The sequence below is a fragment of the Aythya ferina genome (assembly GCF_964211825.1).
Source record: "Aythya ferina genome assembly, chromosome: 1".
In the NCBI taxonomy this organism is placed as follows: Eukaryota; Metazoa; Chordata; class Aves; order Anseriformes; family Anatidae; genus Aythya; species Aythya ferina.
The window spans coordinates 63,566,639-63,582,257 of record NC_140296.1 but is presented as its reverse complement, the minus strand read 5'-3'; the positions used below and the strand labels follow the sequence as shown (position 1 = coordinate 63,582,257).

Genomic DNA, 15,619 nt, shown 5'->3' with positions numbered 1-15,619 from the left:
TTAACCCACCTCAAATTAATCACACCTGGCACAGGGATAGACTTGTAAGTATAACCCTGCTCAGGAAAGAGGCAACCAGGTAATGAAGGGAGCAGGAGCAAGTCGGTGCCCTCGCTGCAGAGGGGTTTCAAGGAGAGACCAACCACATTGGGGGGACCCAGGGAATTTACACAGGGGAGGGGAACATAGGATACAGCCTCTGCCAACTCTGCTCGTCATGGGGCAGCTTCAAAACCACAGGTGGGCTGTTTGCACTGACATCAAGCATGCATCTGCATGTGGGTGAATTGCCTCCCTGCCTTTCAGCCTCCCAGTAAACTCACAGACATATGAGGTGTGCTGGGCTAGTTCAGTCCAGCTCAGTTTCATTATATCGATGGGATCGGATTTGTTCTTTTGCAAATAGACAGTGCTCAGGTGTCCCTGGCACCCTGCCCTTCCAGAATCAATTGCTGAGTGCTTACAGAGAGCCACTTAAGGAGAAGGATATCTAGTAAAGAGTGAAAAATGTAAGTCAGCTTTCTTTCCCTCTTGCCATGGATTTGCTTCTCTAACAGTCTGTATATATCCTCATAGAGAGGAGGACAGCATTTCTCCTCCACACAGTCCACGTCCCATCATCACGTTAAATAGAAGTGATGGCGTACTGGCTAGTTTCCTAACCTCAAAGCGTGTATGCTGATTTGTCTCACAATATCTCATCAATGTCCTGGAGAAACTGTGGAGTCCACTGAAGGAAATCATGACGGACTGCAGTCACAGAAGGCAGAAGCCAAGTTTTCTGCCACAACCCACCCAAGAGGCAATGCAGCAGCCAGCAATACCTCTCCAGGTACTGTGCTGCTTGCAGGGGGAGGCTTCTCCCAGCAGAAAACGAGGCTTTAGACTTCCTTATTATGAAAGGACATCTGATAGCCCCGATCAGCCTACCAGACAATCTATCATTTATTTATTGGGCTCTAATGGAATTGTATAGCTGCCTGCCCCTCCTGGACGCGTCCTGCTTTGTAAGTCACTCTGTAAGTGACTGACAGGCACCCATAGGATTGTGTTGGACAGATACATTGATTTTACAGGGAGGAGACGTTTCTTAAGTTGAATTCTGTGCCCTCCTCCCCATATCCAGAAAGACAGAACTGGAAGAGACGCAGAGATGCATCAGGACGTGTCAGGATGCATCTCTGCATCAGCAGTCAGGATGATCAAAGGTACCAGGTGGCCTTTGCAACAGGAACCACTAAAGATTTGAAAGGTTTGAAGAAGAGCTGAGTGGGGTGGCATGAGGGGGGTCTGAAAAAACATCAGTGTCTCAGCCAGTCATCCATGGCTGTCTCTTCTAGTCAGAGACTAGAAAACGGGGTAGCAAACGAGCCTGGCAGGCAGCAGGTTTAAAAGAAAGACAAATCCCCATGCATATAACATGCAGGTAGTCTGTAGGCTGCCTTGCCAGAGACCTGTCATGTGCTAAAAAGTTGCCTGGGCTCAGAAAGCATGCAGAGCTGTTGAAAAGAGTCAGCTCCACTGGCACAGATGGTGGTCGTGACCCTCTGTCCCCTCACTCTCAAAGGGATTAAGGCCATGACAGCCCCTTAAGCAGTTGATGTGACTAAGATAGAAACCCCCAAACTGGCAATTTCAGCACAATGTGTGACTTGAAGGCAGCTGCCATGTCCAGAAACAAGGTCAGGTGCCCTTCCAGAAGCATCCCACAGCCAGCAGCAGGCTCTCAGCAAGGTGGGCAAAGCTGGAGAGGGGCAAACAGTGGTGATGTGAGAAGACACTGGCCAAGCACAGGTACCTCAAAGCATCTGGAAAAGCAAAGGGCAGAGTAAAGGAAGCAGATAGAAAAGAAGAGAGAAAGCACGAATAACCGTAGGCTTAAAAAAAAAAAAAAAAAAAAAGTGTCCATATTAAGATCTTTCTGTGCTTTAGTGATTGAAGCAAAGAGAAATTTTGATTGAATTCTATGAATTTCTGTGTATATATGGTTACAGGCAGAACAAGCCTTAATGTCTTTTCTAAATTGAAAGGAACTCCTCAGACGATTCTCTGGCTTCCTAATTGGAAAGTATCTTGTTGCCTGTCGTAGATATTTGTCATTACATCCTCTCTTACCGTGCTTGTTTCCCTCTGCTTCTGTCGTGCATCATCCCGCTAATTCTTTTTGCAGATAAGCACTATTACATGTTATTACCAAGCTGTATTTCCAGTGTGAAGTCAAACTTTGCTGGAAATAATCTCACAGTGGTGGATTGCAAAGAGATGTACAAAGGGCAGGAGGAGAAATATGAATTGTTAAACTCAAATGGAAAAAAAAAAAAAAAAAAAAAAAAGCACAATCTGCATATATGCAAGTGATTTTGAGCAGCAGAACAAAGCCCCTTGTGCTGTTGAAATCAGTAACCTGGATGATTTTTCCTACTCACTTTCCTTGATACAGAAATAGCATCCAGTACAGGTTGTGAGAAGTTATCACCCCGTCTTTAACATCTGATTCACTACCACGATACAGCCTGAGATCTTCATCACAGACTTGTACCTGCAGGATATTTTTGTTCATCCTGGGTATGTCCTGGAATATAAAGCACAACTACCCGTGTAAACAGAAAAAGACTGTAAAAATGTTAGGACTGTTTGCTCAGTCTCACTCACTGAGCAAATAAATAAGCTCTTATGATTTCACTGAAGCACTGAAACCATCATTCTGAACCTGATAGATAAATTTATGTTTCGTTTTTGCAGCCAGTTGAAAATCTGTCCAGGGAGAAAAGTAATAATACAAGATAAAATCTATTTCTGGACACGTTTTAGGGCTGGGAAAAGCCTGTCTAGAATTATCAGACACGGTCAAGTCCTAAATATGTTTTTGGCAAGTCTTGTGAATGCCCTCTGCCTCCAAGTCTCCATCTGTAAACACCTCACCAGGGTCTGGCCTTCCTGTAGGGAATATTTTGGGGTCCTGTGTGAGTGGATCTCTGTTGCAGTGTGAGTATGGAGGAGAGCTGTTGCTCACAGTGAGATGTTACATGACCCTGTGATGAACCAGGTCTTGTCTTCTGTTATAATTTCCCCCCCATAGCAGCAGTGCTCTGAGGACTATCGTTATTCAGGCATCTCTCAGTGATTAATGGGGAGGTGAGAACCTTCTCGAATACTGCCCAAATCATCTGGCAGTGCACAGACTCCTAAATACCAAACCACACAACACCAGCCTCTGAAGGGGCTTGCTGAACCTACAGCACATTTCTTACGAATAACATAAAAACACATAAAATAGCATCGTAAACTCTACTTATTCAAAGGGTGTCTTGATTTGTTGCTCCTTTGATATGAGAAACTGACTGAAACTTGACTGGCAGCTGAGATGCGGGACGTGCCACAGGCTTGCCCTGGCTCCCTTTGTTCAAGACCCTCTGCAGGAAGAGCCCTACCCAGCAGGGGGAACATTTTTATTGAGATCTGTACCACGAGCCTCACACAGGGTCCTTCAAGTCATTGGGGTAACCCAAAGGCTCAGTCAGATCTGTTGTTTTCTTTCTGTCTTCGCTCGATGGTCCATGCATACAATTCGACTTTCTGGTGGCGCTGTGTGAGTCAGACAAAAACCATCTTTGCCATTGATCACGCTACGTCTGCTGATCTTAACTCGTATTTCTAGGAAGGAACAAGTCTATTAACAGAGGAGAGAACTAAGAAACAAAATTGGGATACGTTTCAAGAGCCAGGCCAGGTATTCACAAGCATCTCCACAGCTTCCGCAGATAGCAGTAATCAATTCTGAACATCGGGACTTCATAATGGTCCCTCGGGACCTGAAGCTTCATTATTGATTACTGCTGCTGATCCCAGGTAGTCGCATCGATACCAAGACACAGTGCTGCTCACATTCTGAAGCACAGCAATATCCCGAGATGTTCCTGTCTCACAGGAGGATGTCAGCTAAACATAAAAGTGCCATAAATGCTCCTAGCCCGTTTTGATGAAGCACTCAGTTTTAGAATTATTTTTTCTGCCTGTCTTCCCTTGAAATGTTGATTCAGCCAGTGTTTTTATTCATGGTATCCCCATTAAAACTGCTTATTGTCTCAGAAATCACCATTTTCTGTCTTGTAGACAAGCAGCCCAAAGCAGAATGGTTTCCTCTGCAGCCATGTACCTCTTAATGCTAAATAAAAGATCATACCAGAAGACAGTGTAGCTCAGACCAATGGTTTAATAGGTCCACAATGAGGCACACAGATCATTTGATGAAAAAAACTGCTTGTGCTCAGCTCTTGTCCTCAGATATTTCTCCCCTCCTCTTTTCTTGAGGATCCCTCCTTAGCACTTACAGTCATGCTATCAGGAAAATCCTCTTCATCTTTTCCCAGTTACCAGCATTTACTGGAACAAGAGGAATATTTCTGCCTCTGTTTTTCTGACTGTGCTGTTTTTGCCATTTCCTCACTGATTTAGGCACCATTTTAAAATGCCTTAGCCTCTCAGCAGGCACTTTGCAGGAGATGTGCAGAGGGAGACCTATGGTGCCTTCCAGAGCCATGCCACTGTGTGCTGCTAAGCCCAGAGGACCTGGGGGCCATTTCCCCTTCACTTCATCCTCTTGGGTCAGCCCCACAGGGATGCTGCAGGGAGTGCTTGTGCCTTGGTGCTGCTGTGGGTATGGGTGAAGAGCAGCAAAACAGTCCCTCCAGCATCCTTCCAGCAGCAAGGGGCAGTGAGAGCTGTCTTCAGAAACAACCTGGCCTGAGTTTGGGGTCCCTTGTAGCACATCATGCTTTTCAATAGCTCAGAAGGCTTTGTTTGACACAGTCAAGTATCTCTTTACGCAGTGACTGACTGGAGCCACGCCATTTAAAAGAGCGCCAGTCTGCTGTAACAAGGCCAGGGGGACAGCCGAGCAGCCCCAGAGGGACAGGCAGCAGAGAAGGATGTCTGTACGCTAAAGTGAGCTCATTAGCCACCGAACAGACACTCTGGTTATACTGGAAGGTTATTCCACGTCTTTCTACCTGGCTTCATTTCCCTGTTTTAGCCTGAAAAAATGAAAAGAAAAAAAAGAAAAAGAAAAAAAAAAAAAAAAAGAGAGAGAGAAGAAGAAGAAAAAAAAAGCCAGCCTTTTTAATATAAAGGAAGATATAAGTACATACAATTGTGTAAATATATAAATAATACATGGATATATCTATATATACGCACCTATATGTTTCATTCTCTCTGTATAAATTATAATAATATATATTGGCACCAGTAGGGGAAGTAAGGCCTCTGGGGATTTATGCTGTTAACAAATACAGTATTACAAAGAACAGCAGCAAAAGAGGAATCAGCCACTGATTTATTTATTATTATCACTTTTGGTCACAATGAGCCAAAGAAATCCCTGATAAACTTGCTGAGGACCAGCCTCCTTCCCAGGGGCCCAAAGAAAGGTGAATATACCACCTTGGTTTAAAAACACAAAAAGGAAGGAGCTAGGGAAATACATTAATGCCACTTCAGTGCAGAAGAAGGGGCTACAAAAAGGATTACACAATCAGTTTATTAGGATTACACAATCAATTTATTATATCAGTTTATCAGTTTAAACTGGGAGAGTATTCATGATCCAAGGAATCTCCTCCTCAAAATACACTGTGCATTTAGCGAGGAACAGGTACCTCATTACCTTCACAACATCACTGGCAATGTGCTACTCGTGTTAGTGATAGATTTACCAAATAGCAAAAAATAATACAGATTTCATTGTGGCAATGTACGAGGTACTAAGCCATGAGGCAAATACTTGAATGGCTAAAATTCAGTGGGAAGAAGGGCTCTGAGAAGCAGCAGCGGTATGGGGAACTTGCTGAACAGTAAGTGCACATGAATTTGCAATTTGATAGGGCTGTAAAAAATATGTCCTAAGTCATTTTGAGTGGCTTGTGCTAAGACATCACATTACCAGGCACTGTTCCTCTCTTTGGGCCCGAAACAAATTTAAGTCAGTGGGGGCACTTTCATTGATTTTAGTGGTTTTGTGGTTGCTGATGCCACATCTTGAACAGCATTCAATTTTGGGTGCCTGATTGCCCTCAAGATGCTGACAAGCTGAGAGGAGTTCAAAGGAAAATGGCAATAACAGAGGAGACTTGGTTTCAGAAGCAAGATTGATGAGTTATTAAATTATTAATAGCATCGCTGAGCAATATCTCTACAGTCTTTGAAGCAGGGAATGATGAAGGAAGAAGACAGAAGTGAGGGGAAGCGACGTTCCCAGTAGGAGATTTGTTTCAGACAACCAGTCCACAATGTCCGCATGAAGCTGAAGTGGGAAGAGGTGCACATGGGGCCAGGAGGTCCCCTCCGATGTGGAGACCAAGGCTCCGGGACACAGCGAGCAGATTCTGGCTGGAGGGAGAAGCCTGTGGGCAGCCGAGGCTGGCATTACTGCAGGGTGAAATGTAAGGAAGAGAAAATATGGTTAAAGTGGGGTGGGGATAGGGCTGGAGAGCAGGATTTGGGAGGGTGGGAGAGTGGGATGTATGGGAGAGGGCAAAGGGTTTCTGTTCTGGACCTGCTGCACACACGTGCACCTGGGGTTCAGACAAACTTTATATCTTTAGGTTTTAAAGCTATTTGATAGAAAAATCTTGAAGTGAGGCACCAAATTGGATTATTTTGCAGTAGCCCATCAGAATATAAAATGATTTTCCTATAGCTCCGGAACTTTTTTTTGTACCTGCTCCTCAGACCTAACCACACAAGAAGGTAAAAAGCAGAAGCATTAAAAACAAACAAACAAACAACAACAACAAAAATCCAGCCTCCTGTGGATGTAGGAAGATGTGCCCAGCTTTGAACCCTGCACCTCACAGTGGTGGCCAGAGAGAGACTGGGGTGGGAAGGGACCGGGCCATGGGGATCTATGATATAGATATGTGAAAGGAGAAAGATTACCAGCTGTTCGTGTCTAGTAACAAACCAGTAGTAATGAAAAATCCCTGTTAATAATAAGCATCACTCAGTGCTACCCAAAATGTGTGAGACAGGGAGCCCACATGCTTTTAAACTTGTTTTTTTTTAACAGAGGTGTCCACACGAAGAAGTAGGCTGTGACCTCCCGGGCGGCCTGCAAGGCCACTTGACTGCTTCACACCTCACAAATAATAATAATAATAATAAAAATGTGAAGAGAGAGAGAAAAATAATAAACTAAATGGTTTATTTCAACAAGTGCAAGCAGAAAAAATAAACGTTTGTGTCTCTTTTCGCCGCCGAGGACTCCGTGCGCTGCGCGGTGCTGCCGCCCGCCGTGCGGCCGAGGCCCTGCAGCCGGCTCGGAGCAGGCCGCGACTGGGCCCTGTGGGGCACCCGGCGCTGGCTTCGTGTGGAGAAAAAATAAATAAAATAAATAAAATAAAATAAATTCAGTGTTCCCTTCGCGAAAACATCCTCCTGCTGCCAGCCCGGCAGCAGCCCCTCAGAGGGGGGGCCACACAGAGTGAATTGGGATGCAGCGAGACGCTGCAGTGGCCTGAGGGGAGCAAAGTGCCACTGGCTGTGATTGTTTGTGCTGATAGAGAAATCCTTTTGGCAAAAATCGATGAGGCCAGGACTGCTGGATATGTTTCATGAGATGCTTCATGTTTCCAAGGACCTCATTACCCTCCATCATTCACAAAACACCACGAGCAGTTAGTTATATGTTGCCTCCACAACACCAGGCATCGGCACTCGTTCACTGACAGTCTGAAAGGAACATCACTGGGGTTTACTGGATTTATTTTTGCAAGGTTTCACAGCCGTAATTTCCTTCAGTTTTGCAGGAGGTCGAGTGGGAGTGGAGGGAGCTGGCTGGGCTAATGATGGGTCAGGTCAGCAGCCCTTGGACAAACAGGAGCAGAGCAGAAAAGCAGAGGCCAGCCAAGATCTTTCTGAAATACCACAGTGAGCAGTGGGTTAGCCCTGAAGAGAGGCTGCTTTGCCTCTCTCTTTTCCTTTTTTTTCCACAGCTTTGGTCATGCTGCTATTGTAAGACCCGCATTGCACTTGCCCCTAAACTGCCTCGCTCTTATCGCTCGCCCCAAAGCTAGAAACAGTAGGAACATCACAGCTCGAAGATATTTTCACTGGTTTCTTCCCCTGACTTCCTCAGACTGCAACTTTGATGTCTTTAGTCTCAAATGCAGAACAACTGTTCTCCCCAAATCTTAAAAATGCCAACAAGTTTTCTCTTGTCAAGCTGCAAAACACAAGAGAGAAGCAAATAGAAGGGGTAGTTAGTGAGACACACAATGCAGTGGAAAAGAGAGAAGAAAAAGAGAGAAGAAAGACTCTGAAATAAAATTCAGCCCTGGAGATAAAAAACATCCCTCCACACGCAGAGGGAAGGGAGCCCAGCGGATGCCTTCCTCCAGGCCCTGCTGCACCACGACAGATTTCCCTTTTGGCATGCTGTTATCAGGACTGAGTGATGTTAATGTTTTACTAACATTGACACTGAGCTCCCGTTTGGTGCCATGCAGACCTACAGCAGTGCAAGCAGGCATGGCTTGCTGTGAGCTCTGCATACGGCAGGCTCAGCCACTACTGTACGAGGTGTGCCATCATCCATTTCTGCTGAAGAGAACATCCCAGAGGGATAGCATCTCAGGCTGGATCTAACATTTAAGGCATGAAAGAGAGGTTCAAGCTTATTAGTTGAGCTTAATGACTGTACAAACCCTCTCTGTACATACAGATTCAGCTATCACTGATCACAGCAGCACTATTCTCCTGAGCATGTTCTCCATTACTCTTTTGGAAAGTCTGGGCCTCCCCGAGACCAGATTCTGCTTTGCTCACACTGAGGTCAAGCAGGAGAAGAGAAATGCACTCAGCATCCCCAGCACCACCTGGGCTGGGCAGAAGAGCCTGAAGCAACCCCCAAAACCAGTGCAAGCGCTGCTGCCTACCCAGGAGGGGGAACTGGGGCCGTGGTCTCACCCCCAGTCCTGTGCCACACTCTTGTGCGACCTTCCCCCTGCCGCTTGGCCGTCCTTCAGCCCAGCGGCCAGCCCAAGGTCGGAGATGCAGACATTAAATACCAGCTGGGGAAAGCAAACACCAGTCCCCGTGCAAGCAGCCCCGAGTACATTAAACACCTCGCTGCTCTCCGGATGGAGCGCGCATGCCCACCCCCTGGCCACGGCTCTGTAACCAAAGGACAAAAGGCTGTAGGATTTTGGCAGAGCAAACAGAGCAGAGCTGGCAGCAAGATGAGGGCATCTGGGCAGTGCACTGGACGCTGATGGGTAGCTCTACGTGTTTGGTCCTCCCAAATTAGTGGCTGTGAGCCCTTCAGAGAGCCTTTGGAATAACCCTTTCGACAGGCAGTGCTCATTCCCATTCACATGCACAAAATTTCCATGAAAATGCCACAGCTGCACATTGGCTGTGCCCATGGCTCGGCTGTGCCACACAGGTGGCACGTCACGAGATCTCTGCCTTCACCTCTGTGTGCACTGATGTTTCCTGACCCTGATCTCCAGTAAATTGCTTACCCAGGGTTGCTTTTACCTCCACCCACAGGCATCAGTGCCCTATGCTCACAGCCTTCCTTCTCCAGTTTTATATCCACTAGGCATGGCAGGAGGTGAGAAGAGGGAGGTTCCTGTGGCCTCCTTTGCAATTCGGTGATTTTTGCAATTAATTAAGGTAAAACCCAGCAGTCATATCTCAGAAAAAAAAAAAAAAAAAAAAAAAAAAAAAAAAAAAAAAAAAAAAAAAAAAAAAACTTGGAGGAAAATCTGTTGCTAGAAATCTTTTCACTCCAAACTTTTCCTCCATCCTTGCAGAGGAGACACCCAAGTTCTAAGTCTGCAGAGTGCTGGGAAGTCCCCAGGTTCCCCCTGGCACATTTCTAAACCTACTCAAGCGAGAAGGTGTGACCCTGGCTGAGCCTCCCCTTGTCACCATCTCTGCCCGGCCACTCTCCATCCCGTGGGGACACCACACCGGGAGCTCTGCTGTCATCACATTCATGCTGTCCTTGGCTCTGCCTTTGCCCACCAGACTGGTCATCTCACAAGTTCATCTCACTTAGGCCCTGTCATCCCCTTGCCCTCCTCGTGCTTGCAAATAGTGTCCTGGAGGATGTCTGGACTTTATATTTATTTTCTAGCCACTTATTTCTTTAATTGTTTTTAGAAATCAGGCGAGACTGCACCAGCAAGGCTTTCCATTAAGAAACTCCCAGCGATTTCTTCAATAAAATGCAAGTTTCTCCACTTTTATCTGCTGCTGCATCCCTCTCCAAATATTGGCATCCTTCATTTTCACTGGCGTTTCCACTGATGATTTCAAATACTGAAGAGAGAAGCCCTCTCTCTGTGACCACCCACTGCCATCTGGCTTTCACCCTTTGTTTTCCTTCTGTTTTTTAATGTAAATGTGCTTTGTAATTTCTTGCTTTTAATATAAGTATGTATTTAATTTATGCACAAGTTTAAATGAGGTGTCTAGTTCGTTACAAAATAAGGATATAATTCAATGATTCTGATTTTATTTACACTGTTGTATTAATGTGGTTAATTTACTTATGTAATTTGCATTTTGGGCACTTCCAGTCAGAGCAGATTTCCACCTGTAATAATTTTCCCACTTATCCTTACCTATCCTTGTAGATGCTGCTGTTAAAACTTTGCACGTTTTCATTTTCAATTTTCAATGAACTTTTCTAACTCCAGCTTAGAAATAAGGAGCTTTAACCCAAGTCACCCACTTAGGTCACTGTGTGTCCGTGCGGCTCACGGTTGCCTGTGGCATCCCAAGGCTCTGCCTCCCTGAATACCGCTGAGTGTTGTACTGCTGAATCGTCACCTTTCTGCAAGCAGTGTCAAAATTTACTTTTCCTTCTTTTTCTTCCTAAAATTAACTCCACGTCTAGTGACTCCCCTCCGTAGGATTCACCAGGATGGCTACTGCTCCACACAGAAAGGCTGAGGTCATGCTGAGGACCTGATGTTTTCCTGCCTGCTTTACCTCCAGGTCCTTCACGTCTTTGTTATCCTTTCCAAAACTGCTTCATAGGAACCTTGACAATCCTTTTAACCTCTGCATAAGTGCCTGATTTCCTTTTTTTTTTTTTTTTTTTTTTTTTTTTTTCAGGCCACTGCCCAATCTCCTTGTCTTATTTTAACATGTTTGTCCTAAATATTGGCCAGCTCGTGGTGTGATGACTAAATGCACCTTTTTGCTCATCCTCCTCCCATTTCTATGGGAAATACAAGCTGGACAAATGTCTGGGGCACTACTCCAGGCAGGCCAATACTCTGATTTAAAAGGGAGGAAGTCCTGCCCCTGCTGAATTAAAGGGCAATCAGAATTGGAGTCAGCATCATCAGGGATCGCATGGAAAGTGTTATCTTCAATTCCCCAGCTCTGAAATGTGGCAAATACTATGGGAAACAGTCAGTTTTGGCCCAAGTCACCCCACTGCAATCCCGTATCTCTGAGCAGAGTGTTATGGGTTGTAATGGGAGAATTGCATCCGCTATTTACAGGTCAATTGAAAAAATAAAAAAGGGAAGAAAAAAAAAAAAAGTAAAACCAGAGAGAAACAATTTCTCCTTCTCTTTATCTGCTTAGATAACCGCTATCACACTGAGTATATCTCAAGCCCTAAAGGCACTCTGCAAAATGCGTAATTCTGCCGATCTACGGAGGTGGCCAAGAGAAAGTAGAAGGGCATTTGATAGGAGCCAACTTTCCTGCGGCAGCCTGGACACCCAGTCGTTATCAGCACTGCATATAAAGAACTGTATCTGCTGCGGGTTAATAGCCGTGGGCAGGGGCTTTCACTGGTCTAGGAAGTAATCTCGTTGACCTTCAGCAGAGCAGAAGGTATAAAAACCGAAGTAGTTCCCTTGGGCAACTGTTTGGGCATCCCTTGTGTTTCTCAGCTTCTGAGGAGGACGTGTTTGGGGGAAATTCGGTGACAAAATGGCAACTTTAAACGAAAAGAAGACCTGCAGCGAACGGATGGAGAATTTCCGTCGTTTTGTCTGGAATCCCGAAACGAAGCTGTTCATGGGAAGGACCTTGATTAACTGGGGTACGTTCCCACGCACAGGGGTCTCCTCTTCCTTCGGTACCCTTAGAAACCTTGCAGGGGGAGGGAGCGTTGTCCTGATGAATGGGATATAATGTGCTGATGGATAGATTTTTTTCCTAATCGTTGCAAACATCAGTTCTCGTATACGCTTGGGCTGGCTGGTGCTAATGCCATGGCAGCAGCTTCTTCTCCAGACCTAGCTGGGGAACTGTGAGAAAATGTTTTTTGTCCAGTTCTCTGGAAATGCATTTTGTTATTCTGAATTTCCCTTCTAAATTGTTGTCTGTTTAGCAAATCTCCTCTGCTATCATAGTGGGCTAATGCATATTTCAGCTGAGTCTCCCTCTCCACAGCCAAACTTGTGTCCGCAACAACGATGTGTTTTATGAGCTATGTTTTGAGAAGTGCAGCTCTGAACACTTCAAAGAGGGTCCCTGCTCTTCCCACAGACCCTAAGGGTAGCTGCAAGCTCCCAGAAGGTTTTTATTATTTTTTTTTTTTTTCTGGTGGGAAACTTGTGAGTGCAGCTTATGGGCCATTCTTGAAAACAAAAATCAGACCAAAAGGTGAACCTTTCCCATTTGTGTCTACATTGTGCTCACAGATACAGAAACAGAGCATTATTTTAAATTTCATGCTGTAATGAAATGGCAAGGCGCTGCGTTTTGCAGAAGGTGGTTTGGGATGTCAGAGGCAATACAGGTCTCAAATCAGCACACCCGAAATACTGCACTCCCTGATCCAAACAGCACAAGCAGCAGCTTGTCTTTGTTGATGAAATACGTCGGCTTTTTTGCTTAGTCTGTGCATTATAAGGAGCTGAATGCTCTACCGGGAGAATTTCACCTCCTTTTTCCCCCAGTGTGGATCAGCCTCTACTACCTGGCCTTCTACGTGGTGATGACCGGGCTGTTCGCGCTGTCCATATACTCCTTAATGAGAACGGTGAACCCGTACGAGCCAGATTATCAAGACCAGCTGAAGTCCCCAGGTACAGCTGCTGCCCAAACCATCCCTGAAAAACTTAGCCTCATCCTGAAAACACTTTACCAACTTAAAGCCCCAAGCACTGGGAGGGTCTGGGGGTGTTCTGAGAGATAGGGAGGCCGGGCATGAAGGCTGTTGTCAATTTAAGCAAACTAACGGGTGCCCGGCACCTCTGCTGCTTTGCCTTCCCTTACGAAGGTGTGACATTACGCCCGGATGTGTATGGGGACAGAGGACTACAGATCTACTACAACACATCGGAAAACAAAACCTGGGAGCGACTGGTGACGACCCTTCAAACCTTTCTGACAGGTAAAAGAAGTGGTGAGGTTTCCTGCATCACGTTGAAGAAACGTGCTGTCACATCTCCCTTATCACACCCCAGTGCCTGTATCTCCCTCATCACATCCCTTCTCCCTGTAGAAGCTGCAGCCTGATTTTGGGCTGTGTAACTTCTTCAGGGAGGAATGTTTCTTTCTTCTTTCACAAATCTAGCCTATACCCCTGCTGCTCAGCATCTGAACATCAACTGCACAGGTGACAAGTACTTCATCCAGGACACCTTTGATGGGCCGAATAACACAAAGCTGTCCTGCAAATTTACATCAGATATGCTTCAGAACTGCTCTGGCATCGCAGATCCTACTTTTGGATTTCCAGAAGGCAAACCCTGCTTTATTATAAAAATGAACAGGGTAAGTACAGCCTCGGACTGCAGAGAAGAAACAATTAGTTGAGAGTCACCAGGTCTCATGATTCTCCGCTGGGGAGCTGCTCTATAGCCTGCTGCCCCAGTGGTTCTCTCCTGCAATACACAGATCCCGTGGCTTCAGTTAAAGTGTGAAGATGGAGCCATAAATGAAGTGATTTCAGAGATGTGCTTCTTGCACACCTTATTTCTCCAACCTGCAAGGAAAATCTTTTTCCCCAAGGAAAGTTTTTGCTTGCTGCATGCCAGCCAGGGCAGGAGAAATACATGTTTGCAGTGCTCAAGGGACTTTACTTCCTTTTGCTCCTGCTGCCACAGGGCACGACCCTACTATTTTGACAGGATCAAATGGACTTGAGAGTTTCTGCTCAAGCCAAGGCTTCCTAGCAAGAGAGATAATGACAGGCACAGCTTCTTTGTAATTTTCACCCAACTACCTGCTTTAAGGGACACCCGACTGCCTGGGTTTCGGAAAGAGCAACCCTTGCATGCAGGGGATGAGCTGGACTTGCCAGGAGGTGCAGCACTACGCAACCTGGGTGTGTTAAAGCACTGACCAGCCCGGGATGCACTGTCCTGACTCCTAAACATCAACCCAGGAAGTTTTTTCCACACCGGGTACCTCAAATGAGCCGATCAGTTTGTCAGTGCCTTGTGCAGAAACACATTAAGCAGCACCTGAAGCTCAGTTAACCATTTGTTCACTTTTCCCTCTCGAAACAAATTCCAAGATGACCAAATGTGTGCTTTCTGTTTCAGATTATCAAGTTTTACCCCGGTAACGGCACTGCACCAAGAGTGGACTGCACATACGTGGTAAGTGCGTAAGGCCTGGGCTCAAAGGTTTCAAGCACTGCAGGTCTGAGGGCAAGCTGTGACAGAAAGGTCACACCTCTGGAAATCGGGTCATTCTGGCAAAGCGCAGCAGGAATGTTCTTAGTGCTGGGCAATTTCTGGCACCAGCAGGCATCCTAAGAACATAAAAAAAGAAAAAAAAAATGTTTTCTTTTAAGCCACCTAAAATTGTTTTTCCATGCTGCAGGAAAAACACAGAAACATTTGCTATTTGGTTTCCTCTCCCAGTAGTGAAGCTTATGAATCAGAGCAACTCCTGCAGGCTTTCTGCAAATTTCAGCAGATCCTAATTCATTGAGTTCCCAACTGCTACAAAAGACCACTTGGCTGTTTCTCTTGGCAATAGTAACAGCAGGAGATTTCCACTTTTATTTGAAAAATAAAATTGGCACTAAACAGACTGCTGAACTCGCGCTTTAATACACACTCTGCAGCTTTTAACAGCAATAAAACATTTGCACAGGGCTGGCCAACAAATCCCCTCTCTTGCTTTCACAGGGCGATGAGTCTCGCCCGCTGGAGGTGGACTACTACCCAGCAAACGGCACCTTCAACCTGCACTACTTCCCTTACTACGGAAAAAAGGCACAGGTGGGTGCTCATTTACGTCAGCTTGGGTTTTCTTCATCTGTGAATCAGATGAAATGCCTGTCTGATCGTTTCTGTGATCTTACGTGAACTGGAGAGAAGGTTAATTTCAAGAGTTTATTTTGAAACCATAAAATTAAAGTACCCATTGTTTTGTTTTGTTTTGTTTTTTCTCCTAGCCTACTTACAGCAATCCTCTGGTAGCTGTGAAATTTCTCAACCTTACAAGGAACGTAGAACTCAAAATAGTGTGCAAAATCATTGGAGCTGGGATTACCTTTGACAATGTTCATGATCCCTACGAAGGAAAAGTGGAATTTAAATTGAAAATAGAAGACTAAGCAGCAGCAGCAGAGACACTTCTGAAAGACATCTGTAAAGAGTGACTTACCTGTTACTGCATTCAC

At 45.5% G+C, this 15,619-nt stretch overlaps 1 protein-coding gene and 1 long non-coding RNA gene across 2 annotated transcripts; both read left to right on the top strand.

Moving 5' to 3' along the window:
• Nucleotides 1–80: 80 nt before the first annotated feature.
• Nucleotides 81–7,233, top strand: LOC311422557. The gene is made up of 3 exons (XR_014685411.1): nt 81–240; nt 6,197–6,440; nt 7,067–7,233. It is a non-coding gene; the product is annotated as an uncharacterized lncRNA (long non-coding RNA).
• Nucleotides 7,234–11,854: 4,621 nt separating this feature from the next.
• Nucleotides 11,855–15,553, top strand: ATP4B (ATPase H+/K+ transporting subunit beta; the record flags this gene model as incomplete). The annotated part of the gene is made up of 7 exons (XM_084495725.1): nt 11,855–12,073; nt 12,936–13,064; nt 13,259–13,372; nt 13,556–13,755; nt 14,529–14,585; nt 15,123–15,215; nt 15,392–15,553. Exons 1-7 carry the CDS (start codon nt 11,962–11,964, stop codon nt 15,551–15,553), a joined length of 867 nt encoding a protein of 288 aa, XP_084351851.1. The 5' UTR covers nt 11,855–11,961.
• Nucleotides 15,554–15,619: the final 66 nt, after the last annotated feature.